Source organism: Schistocerca americana, chromosome 6 (assembly GCF_021461395.2).
Source record: "Schistocerca americana isolate TAMUIC-IGC-003095 chromosome 6, iqSchAmer2.1, whole genome shotgun sequence".
NCBI lineage: Eukaryota > Metazoa > Arthropoda > Insecta > Orthoptera > Acrididae > Schistocerca > Schistocerca americana.
The window spans coordinates 428,561,410-428,585,278 of NC_060124.1; the positions used below are offsets into that span (position 1 = coordinate 428,561,410).

Genomic DNA, 23,869 nt, shown 5'->3' on the forward strand with positions numbered 1-23,869 from the left:
TCAATTTATTTGGCAGATTCAAAGACATTTAAATCAAAAGATCTTGAGATCTTCATGTTTTTTTACTGGTTAACCCTACTTCCCCAGTACAATGAGCTCTCTTATACCCACCCTCTATTAGGTGTATGGCAAGGCACGTAAGAACAAATAGACAAAAACTTGTGTGCTTCTAGAGAGTGGGATGCATTTACAAAAGGAAGTACTGAGAATAGTGAAGGATGCTTCACACCAGGCAATGGCATCAGCTGGGAGGATCTGCTGTGGTCGGTTGCAGCCTCAGAGCAGCCACTGTGATAATAAAGAACGTGAACAGCAGAGATCCCAACACACTCCATGGTGCACACATGGAGCCGTCTGTCAATGACTCCATCTAAACTTGTGCCTAGTCCTATCAAGTTAGCAAAAGTTTTAAAAACGTGTAAGATATACAGTTATAGCTTAAAGGTAAGGACAATCTACAGATTGGTTTCAATACCACAGTGCTTTGTTAGGTGTGGTTCTGTCGGATGTGGTATGCCATTACCTTCTTCTGGTGTTTGAACTGACTCACCCAAACTGTTATAGGGGGACAAAGTTCAATGTTGAATCCAAACCATGGTGCAACTTGGTATTTTTTACATTAATATTACCAGAGGGTAAATGAGTGATGAGTGACATGAAAGTTCTGGGACTGACAGGAGACCAAACCCAAGACCTTGGATCTGTAGTATTGCATTTTATCACTGAGCCACATAGTGTAAGATCTGTAGCCAGCAGAATTACCACATTTTTTGTGAGCTGACAAACTACGTAATCTCCTTAGGTGTTATAGACTAATGGTCTTGCCTCAGTGCTGGGCAACCATCTGGGTCTGTTCGGTGCTGTTGCTGTTGGTAAGCAGGATGCCTTCAGCCCTTGTGAGGTCAGTTGAGGGGCTACTTGAGTGAAAAGTAGCCGCTCTGGTCACGAAGACTGACAACAGCTGGGAGAGTGGTGTGCTCACCACGTGCTCCTCCACATCCGCATCCAGTGACGCCTGTGGGCCGATGATGACACGACAGTTGGTCAGCACCGTTGGGCATTCAAGGCGTGTTTGGACTGAGTTTAGGAGTTATACATGAAAAATTAATATCTGTTGGCAGTGTATACAGTGCCTAGATAAAGTATTACTCTGCAAAGTGAACGGTAGACGTGGGCACAGTGATAACCAACTTGATCAAGTATGGAAGGTCATCACAGAAAATGCCTTCATGAGCAAACACAATTCACTAAGTTAACTAACAATAAGAAGGAGTGACAGAGTTGATGCAGAAGGTGAAGAAATGTGCAAGAAAAATGTTAAAGTAAGTCTGTGGTGTCTATGTCAGGAAGGACACAGGTACCTCCCCCAAAGAAAAAGAAGCAAAATGCATGCAATAACTACCACAATGACAATATGGAATATTATGTTAGCAGGTAGCAATTACGAGGTATTGCAAGCAATACAAAGAAATACAACCTCTGAGAAGACTTCACAGAATATCATGCAGAATGTGCCTTCAGAGTTAATGATGTGACAGAAAAATCTGCATAAATGAATTAGAGTCCTCAAACCCAGCTCACATAATTTACCTTTCTGAACATCATGTGACCACTGGTATGGAACTTTTAAGTGATACAAGATTTGCGTTAGCATCTCACTTTTGTAGAGCAGAAATTGAGACAGAAGGAGCTGCCACATTGATCAGGAACTGTCATAAAGTTAAGAACATAGACATTCATAAATCTTGCCTAGAACAGCATATGGAAGCATGTGCAACAGAAGTAGAATTTCATAAAAAAGTCCTTCATAACATTAAGAGTATATCGAGCACCTACAGGTAACTTTTGTTCCTAAACCACCCTGAAGCTGTACGGGCCCATTTAACAACCAAAACAAAGAAATAGTGGTTGCTGGTAACTTCAATGTAGATTTCCTTAAAGACTCACCCAATAAGAACTTATTTGAGCTAGTAACATTATCATTCAACTTAATTCTCATTGTAAAGTTTCCAACAAGGGTAGCCAATTGCTGACAAACAGCCATTGATAATATCTTTATAGAAAAGTCCAATGAACAAAATTATATTACAAAACCAATAGTCAATGGCCTGTCAGGCCACGACATGCAGTTCCTTCTGTTAAATGTTAATACTGAACAGGATATAAAATCTGTTAAATCGGAACTCAAGAGGGTAATCAATATGCCAAAAATTGATTATTTTAGGACACTCCTCAGATACATTCACTGGAGTGATGTTTACAGAGCTCATGGCATGAATGAAAAATATAACACTTTTGCCAATAAAGTGCTTATCTCATTTGAACACTGTTTTCCCCCAAAACTAACCAATGTTAAAGCAAAGTCTACAAAGAAGCCATGGATCACTCAAGGAATAGAGGTATCTTGTAAAAGAAAAAGAAACCAGTATCTGTCAACCCAAAACAGTTTGGATGTTGATGCTTTAGCATATTACAAGAACCACTGCAAAATATTAAAGACTGCAATACTGACATCAAAGCAAATATATTACAAGGAAAAGATAGTCCAGCCAGATACCAAAATAAAGACAATATGGGAGGAGACCGGTAGAACCAGACACGAAGAGGGGCAGATAGCATTAAGAGTAAATGATACATTGGTGACAGATGTGTATAGTGTTCCAGAACTTCTTAACATTTTATAACTGTTACTGAAAAGATGGGGTTGTCAGGTTCTGTAGATGCTGCCATGGGGTACCTCAGACCAGACATTTCAAGTAATTTCCATATCATGAATTTGACCCTCACTACCCCAGCAGAAGTAATGTCCACCATAAAATCTTTAAAATCAAGTGGGTATGATGAAATATCAACAAAGTTAATTAAAGAATGTGATTCTAAGTAACATATTAAGCTATCTGTGTAACCAGTCGTTTATCAGTGGAATATTTCCTGAATGGTTGAAATATGCTGAAGTTAAGCCACTGTTTAACAAGGGTGATAAAGAAATATTGCCAAATTTCCATCCAATTTCACTTTTGCCAGAATTCTCAAAATTTTTATAAAAGGTAATGTACAATCGGCTTTATAGGTAATGTACAATCGGCTTTATAACCATCTTATCACAAATGATATACTGTCAAAGTTGCAGTTCGGATTTCTAAAGTGTTCTGATATTGAGAAGGCTATCTACACTTACAGTGAAAATGTACTTAATTCATTAGACAAAAAATTGCAGGCAACTGGTATATTTTGTCAAAGGCATTTGACTGTGTAAATCACAATAACCTTTTAAGTAAATTAAAATATTGTTGTGTAACATGAAACGCTGCAAAATGGTTCAAATCTTATATCTCTGGCAGGAAACAAAGGGTGTTATTAGGAAAAGGGCATGTATTAAGCAATCAGGCATTGTCCAACTGGGGACTAATTACATGTCGGGTCCCACAAGGTTCCATCTTAGGGCTATTACTTTTTCTTATGTACATCAATGACCTTTCATCAGTAACATTATCAGATGCCATATTTGTTTTGTTTGCCGATGATACAAACGTTGCAATAAATAGCAAATCAAGTGTAGTCTTAGAAAGATCGTGTAATAAAATATTTGTAGAAATTAATCACTGGTTCGTAGCCAATTCTTTGTCACTAAACTGTGGAAAAAAAACCTTACATGCAGTTCAGAACTTGTAAGGGGTGTCCCAAGAGTACATGCCTAACATGTGATGACAAGCAGATAGAAGAAGTGGACAGTGTTAAATTCTTGGGATTACAGCTTGATAATAAATTCAACTGGGAGGAGCACACCACAGAATTGCTGAAGCGTCTGAATAAATCTCTACTTGTAATGCGAATTCTGTCAGACATAGGGGATATAAAAATGAAAAAGCTGGCATACTATGCTTTACTTTCACTCCATAATGCCGTATGGTATTTTTTTAGGGTAATTCATGAAGCCAAGCTAAAGTTTTCCAGGCACAGAAACGTGCAATAAGAGTTATATGTGGTGTGAACTCAAGAACATCCTGCAGTGGCCTGTTTAGGAAACTTGTGATACTAACTACTGCTTCCCAATATCTTTACTCCTTAATGAAATTTGTCGTTAAAAATATATCACTTTTGGGGGGCAACCTAACTTCTGTACCGTTGCAGTGCAGTAATGTGTACATTGTACACTCATGCTCATAAATTAAGGATAATTGCAGAATGTGGTGCCATACAACATGGCACTACACAAAACTGGCGCTAATAGCATAGGCACATAGGGGGAAACACGACACAGATCTGTACGTCCACGGTATTGGTGATAAGTTCAGAAAACTGTCCCGAAACCCATGTGCTACAAAATGCCACTGTTTCCTGTGCATGTACCCTGACATCAATATGGGATATGATTACTACGCACATGTACACAGGCCGCACAACGGGTTGGCATACTCTGGATCAGGTGGTTGAGCAGCTGCTGGGGTATAGCCTCCCATTCTTGCACCAGTGCCTGTCGAAGCTCCTGAAGTGTCCTAGGGGTTTGAAGACGTGCAGCGATACATTGACCGAGAGCATCCCAGACGTGCTCGATGTGATTTAGGTCTGGAGAACAGGCAGGTCACTCCATTCGCATGATATCTTCTGTTTCAAGGTACTCCTCCACAATGGAAGCTCAGTGGAGCCATGCATTATCATCCATCAGGACGAAGGTGGGACCCACTGCACCCCTGAAAAGGCAGACATACTGGTACGAAATGACGCTCCGATACAACTGACTTGTTACAGTTTATCTGTCAAAGACATGTGTACGTGCACCAATCATAATCCCACCTCACACCATCAGACCAAGACCTCCATACAGGTCCCTTTCAAGAGCATTAAGGGATTGGTATCTGGTTCCTGGTACATGCCAGATGGAAACCCAGCAAGAATCACTGTTCAGACTATACGTGGACTCGTCCGTGAACATAACCTGGAACCACTGTGCAAGTGACCATGTTCTGTGTTCTTGACACCAGGCTTTATGGGCTCTCCTGTGACCAGGGGTCAGTGGAATGCATCTCACAAGCCTCCGGACGAATAAACCCAGTCAGTTCAGTCGTCTGTAGACTGTGTGTCTGGAGACAACTGTTGCAGTGGCTGCAGTAAGGTCCCGAGCAAGGCTACCTGCAATACTCCGTAGCAGTCTGTGGGCACTGATGGTGAGATATCGGTCTTTTTGTGGTGTTGTGCACTGTGGACGTCCCGTATTGTAGTACCTGGACACGCTTCCTGTCTGCTGGAATTATTGCCATAATCTTGAGATCACACTTTGTGGCACACGCAGGGCCCATGCTATGACCTGCTGTGTTTGACCAGCCTCCAGTCGCCCTAGTATTCTATCCCTCATAACGTCCTCAATTAGTGTTCTATGAGCCATTTTCAACACACAGTTACCATTAGCATGTCTGAAAATGTCTGCACACCTACCTGCTGCACCATACTCTGACATGCACCACGCATCTGTGTATATGGACTGCTGCCAGCGCCACCGTGCGAGAACCGCAGGTCAAATGCCTCGAGGTGATTTAAACCCGCAAACTGCCCACCAGAGCATTGTTTCACCATATATCAGCATTATCCTTAAAGTATGAGCATTAGTGTAGATAAGTATTGTAGTAGTTCTATTATATGTTTATTACCTTATAAATAAAAACAACTTTTTTTTTTAAATTCAGTGCATTAATGCAATCTTAGTAAATGAGTTTTTTAAAATGATCCATTCATATAGTGTTCATTTAAACAAAAAACAGCCAAGTCACAGCACTGTATGGTCGCAATGTTTTGACGAGTTCCTTACTTTTCATTTTCACCTTGACGAGTTTCCTACTCATCATTTCTGCCTGAAGATGAAGAGTAGGAAACTCTTCGAAACACTGCAACAACACAACACTACAACTTGTCTGATACAGTGAGATTTCACAATGAAATTTGATGAGAAAACCTGCAACACATATAGGTAGGGACTGGCTGATTGCACCGACTGAGCTTTCATTCACAGTCATTAACAAAACTTACAACAGCCACATGGTGATATACGACCCTTTGTTTTGAATATAATGACTGCATGGTAGGTAGTGTACACTGGCTGATAATAAGACACTAAAGTGCAATTCTTCTGAGTAGAGAAGTAGTATATCGATTGACAGAAAATTCTAAAAATGTTCTGCCTTCAGTGATGCATCTCAGATTTGAAACTTTTATATCAGAGTTTATTATGACCATGTAAATTTTTGCTGGATGAAGGGAGCAGTGTCAAAGGAAAATGAGAAGGCACAACTGTACTGGTTGACATGCATCTCCAGCTTTCCAGAGGAAGAACAAAATACAAACGATGTGGTGATTTTTACATTTACTAAAGCTTATCTTCTGGTAATTTTTTTTCTGACCACCACTTCTCTGTAATATTCCTATCCCAAAGGAGCTTATTCAAACCTTTTATATGTCCCTCCTGTAAGGTTGGTCTTTGTTAGGCATTTTTCCACTCTTAAAATGACTATTTTTCTTTGCAGTACATGATTTACTACTTTGTATTTAGATTTTCTGTTGATCTACTAAGTCTCTTTGGCTGTCAGTCTCAAATTGAGTTGTATATGTACTTGTAATTCACGCTTTTTTATTCTGTTAGTGAAATAATTATTTTCTGTGTTTGTATGCACCCCTCAAGAAATTTTTTTATTTTTTATAAGCATACGTAAACACTTTAGTTTGCCTTTCTGATTTGCAAACTGCTCATACTGTCTTTTAAAAAGAAAACAGCTTTGAAATAACGACACCATCAGTTGGCTTTTGTTATAATGTGAAACAGTGAGAACCATCCAAATAAGTTGATACAGAAAAAAAATCAAAATATATAAACCACTGATTTATTTTACACCTTCAGTAATACATTAAAAGCTGATGAAAATGGTAAAGTACTCAAACATTTGAGTAATAAATAATTATTTACATTACTTTCAAACTCTTTTCCAATCCTAACATAAATCAGGCAATAACCTAATGTCCCTTCAGGTACTTAAACCACACTGGCTATGAATGCATGCTCTTAAGAAAAAGACAGCCGATACCAACATCTTTTGATTCATGTTGATGTTAATCATTGGCAACTTTTTATTTTGGTAACTACAGTCTATTTATTTTTATTTAAGAGTAATATTTTCTGTTTGTTTGCTTGTCGACAGTCTCAGTTTAGGTGTATACATTTATGAAAAGAAATATCTTCAGCCTTTTAAAAATCATGTATTCATTTCAAAGTATCACAATACTGAAACAACTGGAACTTATGCAGTATGAGCTTCTACTGTTTAACAGCCTTATGTTGTTATACAAATTTACATAAACTAAAACTAAAAGCTACTTCTTTTCTCACAAAAGCATCATATTTCTGCATATTGTCCAATTAAAAGAAAAATAAACATGTTTTGGAATGTAATGGAAACAATAAAGAATACACAAATTGTTTCAGTCTCAAATCTGGCTTATGAATATATGAACTGATTTGTGCAGGTATTTTATCTTTTAGTAGTCGAGATAAGTCACATCTGCAAATAATTTAGTTTCAACAGTTATTGTCTGTTAAAAATACTGAACAATTTGTGTATTTAGCAATATCTCATTTTTAATGTGACAAGAAAACAGTGTAAATGTTATGCCATTAGCATGTTCATCTCTCTCTCTCTCTCTCTCTCTCTCTCTCTCTCTCTCTCTGAATACATATTTACCATGAAGATGACATTTTGTCCAAGGTATATTGATTTAACAGTTTCATATAAAACTTTTGGTACAAATTTATGTAACCAAATTTGATTACAATCCTAAAAGACTATTTTAATTACTGCACACACACACAGTCTGAGACAAGGCACTTTTTATTTATTTGAATTATAATACTTGTAGCAATGCAGATGGAATAATACACATATGGTACATCTTGTGTGTATGACAAAATGATTTGAAAACTGTGAAATAAGATATATTAAGTATTTTTACCAGCTATCATATGCATCAGTGATGTCGTGCACACAAACATGAATAAAGATTGTAGCCACGTTTATTACAAAAATATACCTGCAGCAGAACATAAAAACAACAAAAATTTACAATTGCATAAAAATAAGTATCTGGTTGCATAAAAACATGTATTAATAAATAAAAAAGGAAGCTAGTCATTAAGCTGCAGGTGAATGCACTTTTGAGACACCCAAAAGTGCCTCATCATTTGCTGATTGATCACGGATCATTTTGGTGTACAGGTACCGTTCGTCATCATCGTCATCTTCATCAATCATGTCCAACATTCTTTTCTTGTACACATAACTATCAGGATTATGGGCTTGATTTCTACACTTTTCTAACTTCTTCTCCAACATACGCATCTGATCTTTTGGTGGTAATTCAATACACTTGATCAAAGAACGGATACACCTGACAGCTTCAATAAGACCCGAAAGGTGCTCCCTACCAGATGGGCCAATCAAAATATCCATTACGTATGAATCTAGATTCTCATTGATTTTGCTTGCAGCATGGAGTATCGCAGCTAGAGCAATTTGTGATGGCGAGTACAGGAGGATAGCATCAGTCAGGTACACACGCTCCAACATTTCCTCAATTCCTGGTCTCAGTCTCTCTGGGTCACGTAGACTACCACGAGATTTAATGTCCACAAGCAGGCCTTCCACAGGTCGGAAAGGATGATGAACAGTTAAGTTATAGTTAAGATGTAGCATCAACAGCAATTCATTGTTTAGGATTATCTCGGCAGCCTTTTCACGATCTCCTTTAATATTTGACACAAACTGTGCCATTGACACGTTGAATTCTTCTACCTGAAAGACATTCAACACATGAATGTTATTTAATTTGGTTCAACTTAAAAACAATATGGACACCAGTTCTCACAACATTTACTGAATTATTAAAACATAAGCCTGTTGCAGCAAATAACAAAAAATTAACACTAGGGGATTTAGCTAAATGGCTTTCTACTAGGGCATATTTTACAGCATGGAAGGAAAAAGAATAAATACCTTGAATAACCTGGCAAAAACAACTAATAGAATAAAGAAAGAAGATGCTGACTACATACAGATTCCCATACTGCATTTCACAGCACAGTCACCTTTTAAACTAATGAGGAAGGAGCACTTATGGTCTTCCCCAGAACAACACAAGTACCATACAGTAACACTTAATCCGTACCCATATAGTAATGTAGTGCAGCATGCAGTGATCTACTTACATTCTATTCATGTATGTTCCTCACATTAGTTAAATTAGTAACCAATTTGTTTTCTACAAGGGTAATCCCAAATGTAAGGTCTCCAATTTTTTATAAGTACATAGACCTGCTTATTTCTCCAATGGTTTGGTTTACATCAGTTTACAGCTTGAACATTTAGCTATTTTTGACATAATCACCATTTCTGTCGATGCATTTTTGTAGATGCTGTGGCAGTTTTTGTATGCCCATGTCATACCAGCTGGCAGCCATACTGTTCAAAAAGTTATGAACCTCTTCTTTCACCTCGTTGTCCGAGACGAATCGCTTTCCGGCCAAATGTTATTTTAACCTAGGGAACAGGTGATAGTCACTGTCACTGGGCACCAAGTCAGGACTATAGGATGGATGGGTCATTATATTCTGCTGAAACTGTTGCAGGAGAGCAAAGGTTTGAGGAGCGATGTGTGGGCGAGCGTTGTCATGGAGAATGTGTACGCCCTTGCTCAACATTCCTCTTCTCCGGTTCTGAATTGCCCGTTTGAGTTTTTTCAGAGTCCCTCAGTACCTGTCAGCACTAATTGTAGTGCCAGAGATTCAGCTCCGATGACAAGATGAAAGAAGAGGTTCATAACTTTCTGAATAGCATGGTGGCGAGCTGGTATGACATGACATACAAAAACTGCCACAGTGTCTACAAAAATGCATCGACAGTAATGGTGGTTATGTCGAAAAATAGCAACATGTTCAAGCTGTAAACTGATGTAAACCATTGCAGAAATAAACAGGTGTAAGTACTTATAAAGAAACAGGAGACCTTACTTTTGGGATTACCCTCGTGTATAGTGTTAACACTTTGTATTTATGTGTTCTTTATATTGCACATGGAGAAAAGAGGTTTCTGTGTACCTTTCCTAGAATGTAATTTCAATTTTTCAGACCTTTTCTTAATGCTTCTACCAATAATTAGTGATCCAGGTATCACATGATTTGTATATTTTCAGGTTGTTATGGTGTAATGAATAATCTGTCAAATTTTGAGATCGGCTGCTCTTCTGCTGATATCCTGGCCTCATTTCTTTCTGCCACAGTACTATTGCAATTACGTAAATGTTCTGCTAATTGAATCTACATGCCTTCCTTAAACACTAAGTCCCAGAACAATGAGATGGAAGTTAAAATTTCCATGTTGCTGTAACTCATAAAGTAGCCCTTATCTCTACAGTGCTCCATCATTGCTGGACTCGTCTACTTGTAGCACATGGGTATTAATGTAGGTGTCCAATGCATCCATCATGAACATTTCATATTTAAGTAATAGATGAACTGTCCCAACTCCCACAATGAATCTGGTGAGCACTCATTTTCTGAAGTAACATGTTCTCATTCATACCAATTCTGTAGTGCTGCTGTCTTCATAGGTGAGCAGAAGATAAGTGACACAGTGTTTCTCTATCTTTGAGGAAAGACTCCCTGCAGGATGAACTCTTACATCTGAAGAACATTTTCGAATGAATGGATATTCCCAGCAACGAGTTCGCAAGACATTTCACATGAAACTAAGAATAGTGAGGACAATAAGAATTCTACTTTGAAGTCAAATACATTTCTGCTGTAAGTGAGAACTCTTTCCTCAAAGAAGGCCAGATCCTTGAGAAACATCTTGTCAAAGTGATCTTCTGTCCTCCTATGAAAGCTATAGTCCATCACATTTCTGTGAAGAATGACCTATCGCTTCAAAAGGTGTCTGCATGCAAGATTCTTTGTGAGAGTTGGAGCAGCTTATGTACTGATAAAACAACACTAAATGTTTGTGACACATGCTATGAAAACCAGTGGTGCACTCACTTCTTACAACCAGAAAAGTCAGCAGTGATTAAACATTGTACACATCTAGCTCACTCTAAGAACTAGTGATATGAATTGTTTAACTTCCTCCTCACTATTTTGGGGCTCAATGTTTGAGAAAGCCATTTGATCAACTGAATATCTAAATAACTGCAATAGTCAATTTAATTTAGATACAACATGGAATCTGGCCACTGCTATCACTAAATTTCAAAGAAGTCACTGCAGTGTCGTCGTGACTAAAGACACAACGGAAAAGGTTTGACTATTTGAACATTCTCTCCATCTATCAGAGCGAGCGCACACATCTGCAAGCTATACCTCTTTCCTGCTGACCAGTAGCTGTGGTGCAGACTCTCATGTCCAGCCCCTCTCTGGCACTGTGTCATCATCTTTTGGATCACTCCGAAAATGGCCAGAAAATATGCAGCCAAAATACATACATCAAAAAACGTTTTGCATCACCCCAGTTTTCAGAACTCCTGAAGATAGGCATTGACTGTGGATACTGTATCACAGGCACAGTCCCTTTGACTGTTCAGAGATGTCCTTAAACCCACCTAAAGATGTAAAAACCATGAATGAGCAGTGCCTATTAGACGGAGGGGGTCCGACAGCCATTCAGTTCCAGTCATTCCACCAGGAAGGAGATACACGGCTCATGTTGTCTGTAGTTCAACCATGCCTAGATGGTCAATACCGCGATTTGGTCGCATCTGCATTACTTTGTGCCAGGAAGGGCTCTCAACAAGGGAAGTGTCCAGGCATTTTGGAGTGAACCAAAGCGATGTTGTTCAGACATGGAGGAGATGCAGACAGACAGGAACTGTCGATGACATACCTCTGTCACGCCACCCAAGGACTACTCCTACAGTGGATGACCGCTACCTACGGTTTATGGCTTGGAAGAACCCTGACAGCAACACCACCTTGTTGAATAACGCTTTTTGTACAGCCACAGGATGTTGTGTTACAACACAAACTGTGCGCAATAGGCTGCATGATTCGCAACTTCACTCCTTACGTCCATGGCGAGGTGCATCTCTGCAACGACCACACCATGCATTGCAGTACAGAAGGGCCCAACAACATGCCACATAGACTGCTCAGGATTGGCATCATGTTCTCTTCACTGATGAGTCTCTCATATGCCTTCAACCAGACAATCGTTGGCGAAGTGTTTGGAGGCAACCCAGTCAGGCTGAACGCCTCGGACACACTGTCCAGCAAGTGCACCAAGGTGGATATTCCCTGCTGATTTGGGGTGGCATTATGTGGGGCCGACATACCCCGCTGGCAGTCATGGGAGGCACTGTAATGGCTGTATGATACGTGATGGCCATGCTCGGACTGATACTGCAACCATATCGGCACCATTTGATGAGGCATTCATCTTCATGGACAACAATTCTCACCCTCATTGTGCATAATGACATCGCTTGACTAGAGTGGCCAGCATATTCTCCAGACATGAACCCTATGAAACATGCCTGGGATAGATTGAAACAGGCTGTTTATGGACAAAGCGGCCACCAACCACTCTGAGGGATGTATACCGAACCGCCGTTGAGGAGTGGACAACCTGGACCAACAGTGCCTTGATGAACTTGTGGATAGTATGCCATGGCGAATAAATGCATGCATCAGTGCAAGAGGATGTGCTACTGGGTATTAGAGGTACTGGTGTGTACAGCAATGAGGACCACCACCCCTGAAGGTCTTGCTGTATGGTGGTACAACATCCAATGTGTGGTTTTCATGAGCAATAAAAAGGGCTGAAATGATGTTTATGTTGATATCTATTCCAATTTTCTGTACAGGTTCCAGAACTCTCGGAACCAAGGTGATGCAAAACTTTTTGATGTGTGTACAATTAGAAGAGTCGGAGTTTACATGGCTACTTCCTCAATAAGCCTATTTCAACAAAGTTCAAAGAGAAGAGAGAGAGAGAGAGAGAGAGAGAGAGAGAGAGAGTGTGTGTGTGTGTGTGTGTGTGTGTGTGTGTGTGTGTGTGTGTGTGTACAAGACAGACTGAAAAGTGGGGCACCAACTGCCTCATCTTATCTTCCTCGGCACCTTTAAACATTTGTGTAAAAAATTTTGGCATGCAAATATATTCACACTCTTTTTAACATGCAACTCACCTCTAACTTCCATAAGCTCCCCTAACTGTAACTCACTCACATCCACTAGTCCATCACTGAAAGTCACTCATATCCATCCACCCCTACTTGCCATATCTCACTCATTCATATTCAGCCCAATTCGTTGTTATTATCTCTGTGTTTATGCTTGAAAATGAATCCAAATGTACAATCAAATTCCTCAAAATGTCTGATAGCTGGTTAGATGGGAGTAGCTCCAAACACACAGGACAACACAAATAGGCATATTTATACTTCGTGTTGCACACAACATTAAAGTTGTCCCTCAGTTATTAGGTAAGAGCCAAAGAACTACATGCTACAAAGAGATTGCATTTAGAAATGCTTATCAATAATGTGAGAAGGTCAAATTGTACTGCACTACAAATGAAAATGTCAAGAGAGCAAAACAAAGCCAGACAAGAACTCAAGTGAAAAATAAACTTTATGTTGTGCATACATATAAATGTTCTGTAGATGACTGCAGAGCAAAATATTTTCCTAGGTTGGCAATACAAGTCATAGATTGGACTAATAATTTTCTTAGATACACCTTGAAATGCAGAGATACAGAAAAATACAACCAGCAGACAGTGTACAAAAATCAATTGTGGAAGCACATTTCAGCCAGACAGGACGATAGTTTTATGTATGCTAGAAAGAAAACTGTAACTCGAGTTCCAACTGTGCAGCAGTAGGTTAACATTAAAATGCAACTAAGCATACCATAGTGGGAAGATTTAAGATAGCATATATGTAATTCATGCTGCAGATAAAGGTTTGTTAAATGCAACAGAAGAATTGTAAATGATTAAGGGAAACAAAATAAACATGAAAAATGTGATACATGAACCATGCAAGTTCAATGTGAATAAATTTTTCTGCTTTCTCAATGAGGTGTGTTAACAAATGGTTTGTACATATCAACATGACACACATTCCCATAGAAGTCTTGTAACTTTTTCAGTTGTGCTTTAATCATACACCTGACCAATAAGCTTTGGGGTAAATATTACAGATCCAAATCATACCAATTTGCGTCTGGTTCTGATATGGAGGCATTACCCTTTGACGTGCTGTAAGTTGATGTTTAGCGATTAACTTTATGTGAGATTGTAAAACATTGCAGTCTGCACAGATCTGATGATGTTTGCATCTCAAGAGCAATTTGTGGCCTTTTATCTGAATATTAATTACAATGGTTGCTGTTGCCCCAGCAAGGGATGCTCGTGTTTGATGACTATGTCCTATAACAGCAGCTGAATGATACACAGTGGTGGAAATTATTATAACAGTACAAGGCTATTTACATATTTGGTATTGCACGAATTTTTCCTGTACAGTGTACAACAAAGCAAAACAAAATACATTCTCATTTCACCATTAGAATTAAGTTGAGTACTTAAAAATTGAGAGAAGTCAGTCCTTTGGGTAAGAAGGGACAGAAGCTGGTATAAGGCAGGTCTGCTAGAAGACGCACACAGTGGTGAATGTCACTAGTTCGCTACAGTTACAGCTTGGAGGCCCCTATCGGCTGATGAGCAAGCAAGTATTAAGACGTACAAAGAAAAGGGCCTGTCTAATTGCCAGATTGCTAAGAAATTAGGGCATTTGTATTGTGTTATTGATAATTTTGTCAGACTGGGTGCACAGTATGACAAAAACGGGAAATATGGCAAGACACAGGAATTGTCAGAATCAGATATGCATTTGATTCTGCATAAAGAAAAAGTTGACAGTTTTTGTGTTCCTCTCAAATAGTGGTTGATTTGCAATTATCAGTCACTGCCAAATGCATTAAATAAATCCTAGCCCAAGACATGAATCCAGCATTCAAGAAACAGCTCCATAAGCCACTTTTAAACAATGTGCATAAGGAGGCTTGACTGAAGATTGCAGAAACTACATTGTGGACTGTAAAATGGAACAAAGTAATTTTCAGTGACGAGAAAAGGCTTAATTTGAATGGCCCAGATGATTTTCAGTATTAGCGGCACGGCCTCCATACAGAAAAACACATTTGGACGAGTAGAAACTTTGGCGGTGGGCAGCATTTTCTGCAAAAGCCTGTCCAACATAGCATGGTTGCCCAAAAAAGGAAGTCTGATGATTATAAAGGAATGCTGGAAATTGAACTGGTTCATATATTTGAGAAATTTTAGATGATAGTGTAATATTCAAACATGATAATCCTGGGATGTACAGGTCTGCCAAGACAAAGTTGCAGTTTCTAGATAAAGGAATTCCATTTCTGAGCTGGCCATCGTGACGTCTGGATTTAAATCCCATGGAGAATATGTGGGGGATCGTAGCATGATGTGTTTATTGCAATGAACAACAGTCTGAGGCTGTGGCTGACATGAAAACTGTAATTCTAATGAAGCGACCTCAATCTCAGAAGAAGAGATCACTGCCTTTGTACAATCAATGCCTAAGTGGATTTCCGCAGTTATTAAGAACAATACAGATTTGACTAAATTGTTGTGATTTATTAACTGTATACATTATGTTATTTTGATGACAATTCATAAGTGCCTTTATATCAGTTTTCAACTCTTTAGGTTGTGTCGTTTCTTCAATTTTTTTAAGTACTAATGCAAAAGGTAAAATGAGAATGTATTTCATTTTGTTTCTTGTCAACTGTACAGGAAAAAAAGTGATAAATACCAAATATGTAAATAAGCACTTTTTTTTCCACAAATAACCAATTGCCGTTATACCAGTTTTCACCACTAGAACAAGATTTTACTCACATACCATGGTCATGACACACACAATGTTAAGCAGGATCCTGGTCTAAAAATTTGGTTTTAGGCTCATTGCCTGCATTTACGTTAGTCTTGGTTAGGCAATGATGGACCTTGCTGAGAGAGATGGCTTGAACTCCTCAACAACGCAGATAACAGTGGAATGGTAGAGAGACAGCACGAAGGTGGTTCACTGCCAGGCACTTTATTGTGAACAGCAGAGTAATCACATTGGTGTAGACTGTAGGTTCAACAAGGATGGTTGACTGGTTGGTTGATTGGGGAATGGGATCAAACAGCAAGGTCATTGATCCCATGATCTAATGTGACAGAAACCAAGGGAGGAACAACACAAACAGCACAGTCTAGTCGCAAACAGCACAGTCCAATCCAGTCGCAAACAGCACAGTCCAATCCAGTCGCATACAGCACAGTCCAATCCAGTCGCATACAGCACAGTCCAGTCGCAAACAGCACAGTCCAGTCGCAAACAGCACAGTCCAGTCGCAAACAGCACAGTCCAGTCGAAGGGAAGGGGAAACAGAGAAACAAAAAGGTAAAAGGAACTTGGGGGCAGCAGAAAGAGGAAAGGAAAGGAGGGGGAGGGGGAAGTGAGAGAAGGGGCATCCCAGAAATGCTACATGCATTGGGGCACCAGCATCACCACCAACCCTTTCCAATGCCTACACCATACCATGGTGAAACACAACAGAGACAACACCAGGAGGAGAAGACACAAGAAAGAGGGAAACAAAAGACGTCAAAATGTAGGGGAAAATGTGGGGAGAACCCAGCCAGTGTGGAGGCAAGGTCGACACCTCCATAGCATCAAACACAATGTTAATTGATGGACTCCATTTCCAGAGTGAAATTCTAGGTTTTAAACCTGTGAGGACAAACCACTTTCAAGAAGAAAACTGAGGGGCAGACATAACATGTGAGGGTTGCTCACTAACACCTGGGACAAGGAAGGTGGGACGGAGAATTTAGTGTGAAGAGACAAAAGGCGGGTGCAGTCCAGCAAAATATGGATGATGGTGAGAAGGGGGGGGGGGGGGGGGAAGGAGGGGGGGAGTTCTGGGGGTCCCCACACCTACAAAGGGGAAAGGGGGGGGGGGTGGCTCATTGTGGATAAAAAGAAAAACCATGGGTCAACCTAGTATGGCCAATACAAAAAGAGCAGATATAGACTGGGACACTCAGATGTTTAGGACGGGTGGTAGGGAGAGCATCGAGTGACATTATACTGAGTGCACTATCCGAAAATTACCTCGAGCAATTAAACAGAGAACTGACTCGTGGAGATAACATCTTGGACCTACTGATAACAAACAGACCCGAACTTTTCGACTCTGTATGTACAGAACAGGGAATCAGTGATCATAAGGCCATTGCAGCATCCCTGAATATGGAAGTTAATAGGAATATAAAAAAAGGGAGGAAGGTTTATCTGTTTAGCAAGAGTAATAGAAGGCAGATTTCAGACTACCTAACACATCAAAACGAAAATTTCTGTTCCGACACTGACAATGTTGAGTGTTTATGGAAAAAGTTCAAGGCAATCGTAAAATGCGTTTTAGACAGGTACGTGCCGAGTAAAACTGTGAGGGACGGGAAAAACCCACCGTGGTACAACAACAAAGTTAGGAAACTACTGCGAAAGCAAAGAGAGCTCCACTCCAAGTTTAAACGCAGCCAAAACCTCTCAGACAAACAGAAGCTAAACGATGTCAAAGTTAGCGTAAGGAGGGCTATGCGTGAAGCGTTCATTGAATTCGAAAGTGAAATTCTATGTACCGACTTGACAGAAAATCCTAGGAAGTTCTGGTCTTACGTTAAATCAGTAAGTGGCTCGAAACAGCATACCCAGACACTACGGGATGATGATGGCATTGAAACAGAGGATGACACGCGTAAAGCTGAAATACTAAACACCTTTTTCCAAAGCTGTTTCACAGAGGAAGACCGCACAGCAGTTCCTTCTCTAAATCCTCGCACAAACGAAAAAATGGCTGACATCGAAATAAGTGTCCAAGGAATAGAAAAGCAACTGGAATCACTCAATAGAGGGAAGTCCATTGGACCTGACGGGATACCAATTCGATTCTACACAGAGTACGCGAAAGAACTTGCCCCCCTTCTAACAGCCGTGTACCGCAAGTCTCTAGAGGAACGGAGGGTTCCAAATGATTGGAAAAGAGCACAGATAGTCCCAGTCTTCAAGAAGGGTCGTCGAGCAGATGCGCAAAACTATAGACCTATATCTCTTACGTTGATCTCTTGTAGAATTTTAGAACATGTTTTTTGCTCGCGTATCATGTCATTTCTGGAAACCCAGAATCTACTATGTAGGAATCAACATGGATTCCGGAAACAGCGATCGTGTGAGACCCAACTCGCCTTATTTGTTCATGAGACCCAAAAAATATTAGATACAGGCTCCCAGGTAGATGCTATTTTTCTTTACTTCCGGAAGGCGTTTGATACAGTTCCGCACTGTCGCCTGATAAAGTAAGAGCCTACGGAATATCAGACCAGCTGTGTGGCTGGATTGAAGAGTTTTTAGCAAACAGAACACAGCATGTTGTTACCAATGGAGAGACGTCTACAGACGTTAAAGTAACCTCTGGCGTGCCACAGGGGAGTGTTATGGGACCATTGCTGTTCACAATATATATAAATGACTTAGTAGATAGTGTCGGAAGTTCCATGCGGCTTTTCGCGGATGATGCTGTAGTATACAGAGAAGTTGCAGCATTAGAAAATTGTAGCGAAATGCAGGAAGATCTGCAGCGGATAGGCACTTGGTGCAGGGAGTGGCAACTGACCCTTAACATAGACAAATGTAATGTATTGCGAATACATAGAAAGAAGGATCCTTTATTGTATGATTATATGATAGCGGAACAAACACTGCTAGCAGTTACTTCTGTAAAATATCTGGGAGTATGCGTGCGGAACGATTTGAAGTGGAATGATCATATAAAATTAATTGTTGGTAAGGCGGGTACCAGGTTGAGATTCATTGGGAGAGTGCTTAGAAAATGTAGTCCATCAACAAAGGAGGTGGCTTACAAAACACTCGTTCGCCCCATACTTGAGTATTGCTCATCAGTGTGGGATCCGTACCAGATCGGTCTGACGGAGGAGATAGAGAAGATCCAAAGAAGAGCGGTGCGTTTCGTCACAGGGTTATTTGGTAACCGTGATAGCGTTACGGAGATGTTTAATAAACTCAAGTGGCAGACTCTGCAAGAGAGGCGCTCTGCATCGCGGTGTAGCTTGCTCGCCAGGTTTCGAGAGGGTGCGTTTCTGGATGAGGTATCGAATATATTGCTTCCCCCTACTTATACCTCCCGAGGAGATCACGAATGTAAAATTAGAGAGATTAGAGCGCGCACGGAGGCTTTCAGACAGTCGTTCTTCCCGCGAACCATACGCGACTGGAACAGGAAAGGGAGGTAATGACAGTGGCACGTAAAGTGCCCTCCGCCACACACCGTTGGGTGGCTTGCGGAGTATCAATGTAGATGTAGATGGCAGATGCTGCCAGGAGAGGCAGAGGAAGAACACAACATGGGGGAGTCTCCTTGATTGCATGAAGTTTATTAAACAGTGGGCTCCTGAAACTCTCGTAAGAGGAGGCAGAATAAACAACAGAACACCACTGGAGTGATGGAGGCTTTTGGACCCAGGAAGAGATCCATCTGAATTTAGGGACGAGAAGCTAATCAAGGGGGCCGAAAGGGGGGGGGGGGGAGAGAGTTGGGAGGGTACAAGGAGAAGAGGCCAAGCGGGAGAGATGAAAACAACAGTGGAGGGAAGCAAGACAGAGCCCACCTAGTAAACCCACTCGAGGGTGGGCAGTAGACAGGAGATGTTCAGAAGCTGCGAAAAGAATAGAATATGAGTGGTGAGCAGGGGAAGAGTGGATAGTGATGGCTTAGGAAACCAGAAGATGGGACCTTCAAACCAAAAGGGGAGGAATCTCATCGTCAACCGGAAGCTTATCAACAGGGGTTAGGTGGAAGGTACCAATGGCAAAACGTACATCACAATGGTGAACTGGGTTCAAGAGGAGCATCATGAAGATGCACCTGACCTATAAACTTGACAACCACAGTCCAGACGAGACAGACCTAATGCCTGATAAAGGCAGAGAAGGGCTGACTAATCCACACCCCATGAGGTGTGGGCACACAAGTGAAGGGTATTGGGTTTACAAAAACAGCCAAGCTTCAGAAGGTATACATGGGGCTACCAAGTATGCTTGTTGTCAAAAAGAATGATGATGATGATTTGGATTGAGAGGGCATTCGACATCGTGGTCATCAGCACCCTGACGAAAAGTCAACATGAAATCTATGGGTGGGGACGAAGGCTGTCCTCACATGTGGAACAGTTTACAATGTACTTAAGTCTGCTGCCCTTCCCCACCAGTTTAGGAATGAGGCCTGACAGTTCACAAAATTTCACCACTCTCTTAACACTGGTATCGGTATCGGTATCTACGAGGATGGTGGGCAGATCTCCAACCAGACCAAGGGCTGCCATAATATCAGTATACAAGACACACATAGTCACAATATGCTGAACTGAAAGCGGCACGCCACAAACTTCACAGAATGGTGGAACCTCCTACCGGAGGAGGAAGCCATGTGTGAAAGGGCTATGCCCGATGCGCAGTCCGGTAAGCAAAACCTCCTTCCAGCGGCGAGGCTGACATGAAGTCCATCAAGCCCTTTTGGTCGACTAGAGTGACCACAGTTTGTAGTTTGACACCTGCAACCATTCAGTCTCCCATTGACACACGATGCATCTGTCAGAAAATGAGATAATGGCATGAAACAGGATGGGACATTGATGGGCAGCACCATCCCAACATGTTTCCTTGGCAGCTTTGTCAGCCATGTTGTTACCCTGTATCCCAACGTGAGCAGGTACCCAGCTATAGATCACCTCCTTGCCACGGCATTGGAGCTGCTGTAAGGAGTCGTGGATGAGCTGAATCAGCGGGTCTACCGGGTACATTTGGTGAAGTGCTTGCACTGCAGTAAGAGAGTTGGAACAGACAAAAAAAACTTGTACGGTGATGTCTGTGAACCCTCTCCAGTGCCATCAGAATGCCATATAACTCCACATCGTAATTTGTAAATTGTTCTGGAAGACTTTAACAGCAGGAGCTTGTCTGGATGACTTACTGACAGTAAAGAAGTGTTCAGATAAAATGTGAACCATGTCTTCTGGCGTGTCCACCAAGACCCCAATATTTGACAAGGCCGTAAGGGGCCTTGCCTGAAATCTGTCTTATTGATTCCCAAACGTGAACAGCGGAAGTGGACTGGTTAATGGAAGTCATGAATCCCCTCCAGGAATCCCTCTTCCATTCTTTGATCACTCGCCTTGCATGTGCTCTCACAGACCTGAAGGTATGAAGATTGTCTATAGCTGGACACTGTTTGAAGTTCCGCAGAGCTGTCTGTCTGACCGATTGCCAATCCACAGTCGTCATTCCACCAAGGTATAGACCGTCATCTGAGATGGTTACTAGAACTGGGGATAGACTCTGTGGCAGCCCTTTGGATCTCAAGAGTGATGTGGGCCACCGCCTCCTGTGCACAATCCTTTTGTTCAAAAATAGCCTGCCGACTGTACTATAACCAATTTGCCCTTTGTATCACCCACCTGCGTGGTCTCCTGCTGGCCACCGTCCTAGGTGGCAGACTAATCCACACTGGGAAGTGATCACTAGAATGTAAATCTGGAGCCACTTCCCACTGAACTGAGTCTGCAATAGCTGGGGAATGAGAGCAAAGACCAACAGCCAAAAAAGACCCTGTAGCTGTGGAAAAGTGAGTCATCTGACCTGCATTCAGGAGGCAGATATTCTCAGAATGGACGAGCAAATCTTTGACATTTATAGCATCGCATGGGATTAGGAACAAACGGGCATACCTTAAGGTGGATATAGCCTGCAAGAATATGTTCCGGTAATTCGGGAGTACTAAATGTTAGAATAAACGTTGTCAATTGTTCCAATTTGCCATTGACTCTCCTCATATAATTCTGTACTTTCATGACACATTCTTCCACTCTTCACGGCTCTCTGCAGGGTCCACCTCCATTACATAGGAGCAGGTAACCACCCTTACTACAGTTAAGGCTGTTATGCAATTGAGCCTCGACTGGGTAGTCACCTAGGTCTTACATCCCAGAAGCTTAGATATTTGGTTGGAATTAGCAGTTTCCACTAAAAGCATTCTATTACGAAGTCATTTGACACTTTTCAGAGACCCAGCAATACCTTCTAATGCCTTGTGAATATAGAAAGGGGATATCTTCTCAAAGCTTCCCCCATTTCGCTTGATTACAATGAAAGTGTTATGGCACACTAATGCCCTGTTACTATTACTCTGAGGATTCTTTTTGGGAGGATAGACCAACCGAGCTCTCTTTGAGGAGTGAGTGTACGTGCTGCCTGATGGCACATCTGTCCTGTCAGTAGTAGTAGTTTCATGAGAGAGTTCCATAGAGATCCCATGAGATGCTAGGGAAACAACCATCGACCCAGGCAGAGCCCTGCATGCCTGAGCAAGCCTGATACCACTGGGGGAGGGGGGGGGGGCAGGTGCCCCAGAGGTTGCCTGCTAAATACTGTTTTATCTCAACAGCCATTCACCTCCTCAGCACATAGCACACCTTGAGGTTGAGGGGTTTTTATAGAGGTGTGTACCTTCCTCGCAGTCCAGGCAGTGAAGCCATGACCCCCGTTCTCTGAAACGGACATTTTACCGCTGCGCCACACGATGGTCATTGAAGTATGACCAGAGCTTATGGTGACAGATGACTGGTGGCACTTACCTGTCTCCAGCTCAGGACCCCAGGGCCACCAAGCCCGTACACAGCAAATGAATGCTGAGCCCCTGAGGAAGTCAAAAAGAAGACCCACGAATTGGAAATGAGGGACACAGTCACATGTTATGCGTCAAGATAGTACAATGACAGAAATGCGCCACCCTCGACTTAAGGGGGAGAGAACTAGAAAATGTGTGAGCGTGTCCACATGGAAGAACACCAGATAGCATCTTGAAGCTGTCGTTCCACAAAGACTACCAAGTGGGAGCAAGCTCAAATACACAAATCATACACACACAGAGCAGGGGTGAGCAACGTTCCAGCAGAGGCCACAAGTCCATTAATAGTGATGATAAAAAGGACACTTAATGCAGAGCCCTGTGGAATGCCATTCTCCTGGATCTGCAGAGAGCTGAGCACGGTGTCAACCCAAACTCTGAAAGAGAGAGGAAATGACGAATAAAAATTGGGAGGGGGCCCTTAAAACCCCACTCACGGAGCATAAGTAGGATGCGACAGCACCAAGCTGTCTTATCCCTTACACCTTACAAAGATCCAAGGAAACTGCGACAAGATGGTGGTGCTGAGAAAAGGCTTGCCAAACTGCAGTTTCCAATCAAAGCAGCACTAGTAAGGAGATAAAAGTTCCTGAGATTCAAGAAACCAGCTGAGCTGATGATCCCTCATCCATACAAATAACTTGCAGGAGACAATCATCAGACTGATGGGCTGGTAGCTATCATGGGACAACAGATCCTTGCCAGGCTTAATGACAGGCTCCACAATACTGTCCCTCTACTGAGATGAGAAAATGCCTTGGAGCCAAATACAGTTAAACAACAAGAGGAGATATTATTTTGTGGAAGTTTGAGGTGTTGAAGCAACCTCTGGTTACGGATGGAACCAGAGCCAGGGCTTGAATCACGGAAAGATGAGTCAGAAGAAGTTCCCTTTTATTGTAGGATTTCGTCTGACAAGTGATAAGACACAGGTGGGAAGATTCAGCCCGTTGTTTCTGGATGAGGAAGTTGGCTGGATAGGAGGCTGACACA

General features: G+C 41.5%; 2 protein-coding genes across 2 annotated transcripts in view; one reads left to right on the forward strand and one right to left on the reverse strand.

Annotated features, from left to right (window-relative positions):
- The window catches only part of LOC124620187 (cilia- and flagella-associated protein 45-like), a 219,547-nt gene that overhangs the window by 120,681 nt on the left and 74,997 nt on the right, over positions 1 to 23,869 (forward strand). The window lies entirely within an intron of this gene.
- LOC124619442 (cyclin-H) overlaps positions 6,856 to 23,869 on the reverse strand; it is a 93,600-nt gene continuing 76,586 nt past the window's right edge. The window contains exon 3 of the mRNA XM_047145829.1: positions 6,856 to 8,831. Coding sequence (XP_047001785.1) covers positions 8,172 to 8,831 — 660 coding nt within the window. The 3' untranslated portion in view covers positions 6,856 to 8,171. The remainder of the gene's footprint in view (positions 8,832 to 23,869) is intronic.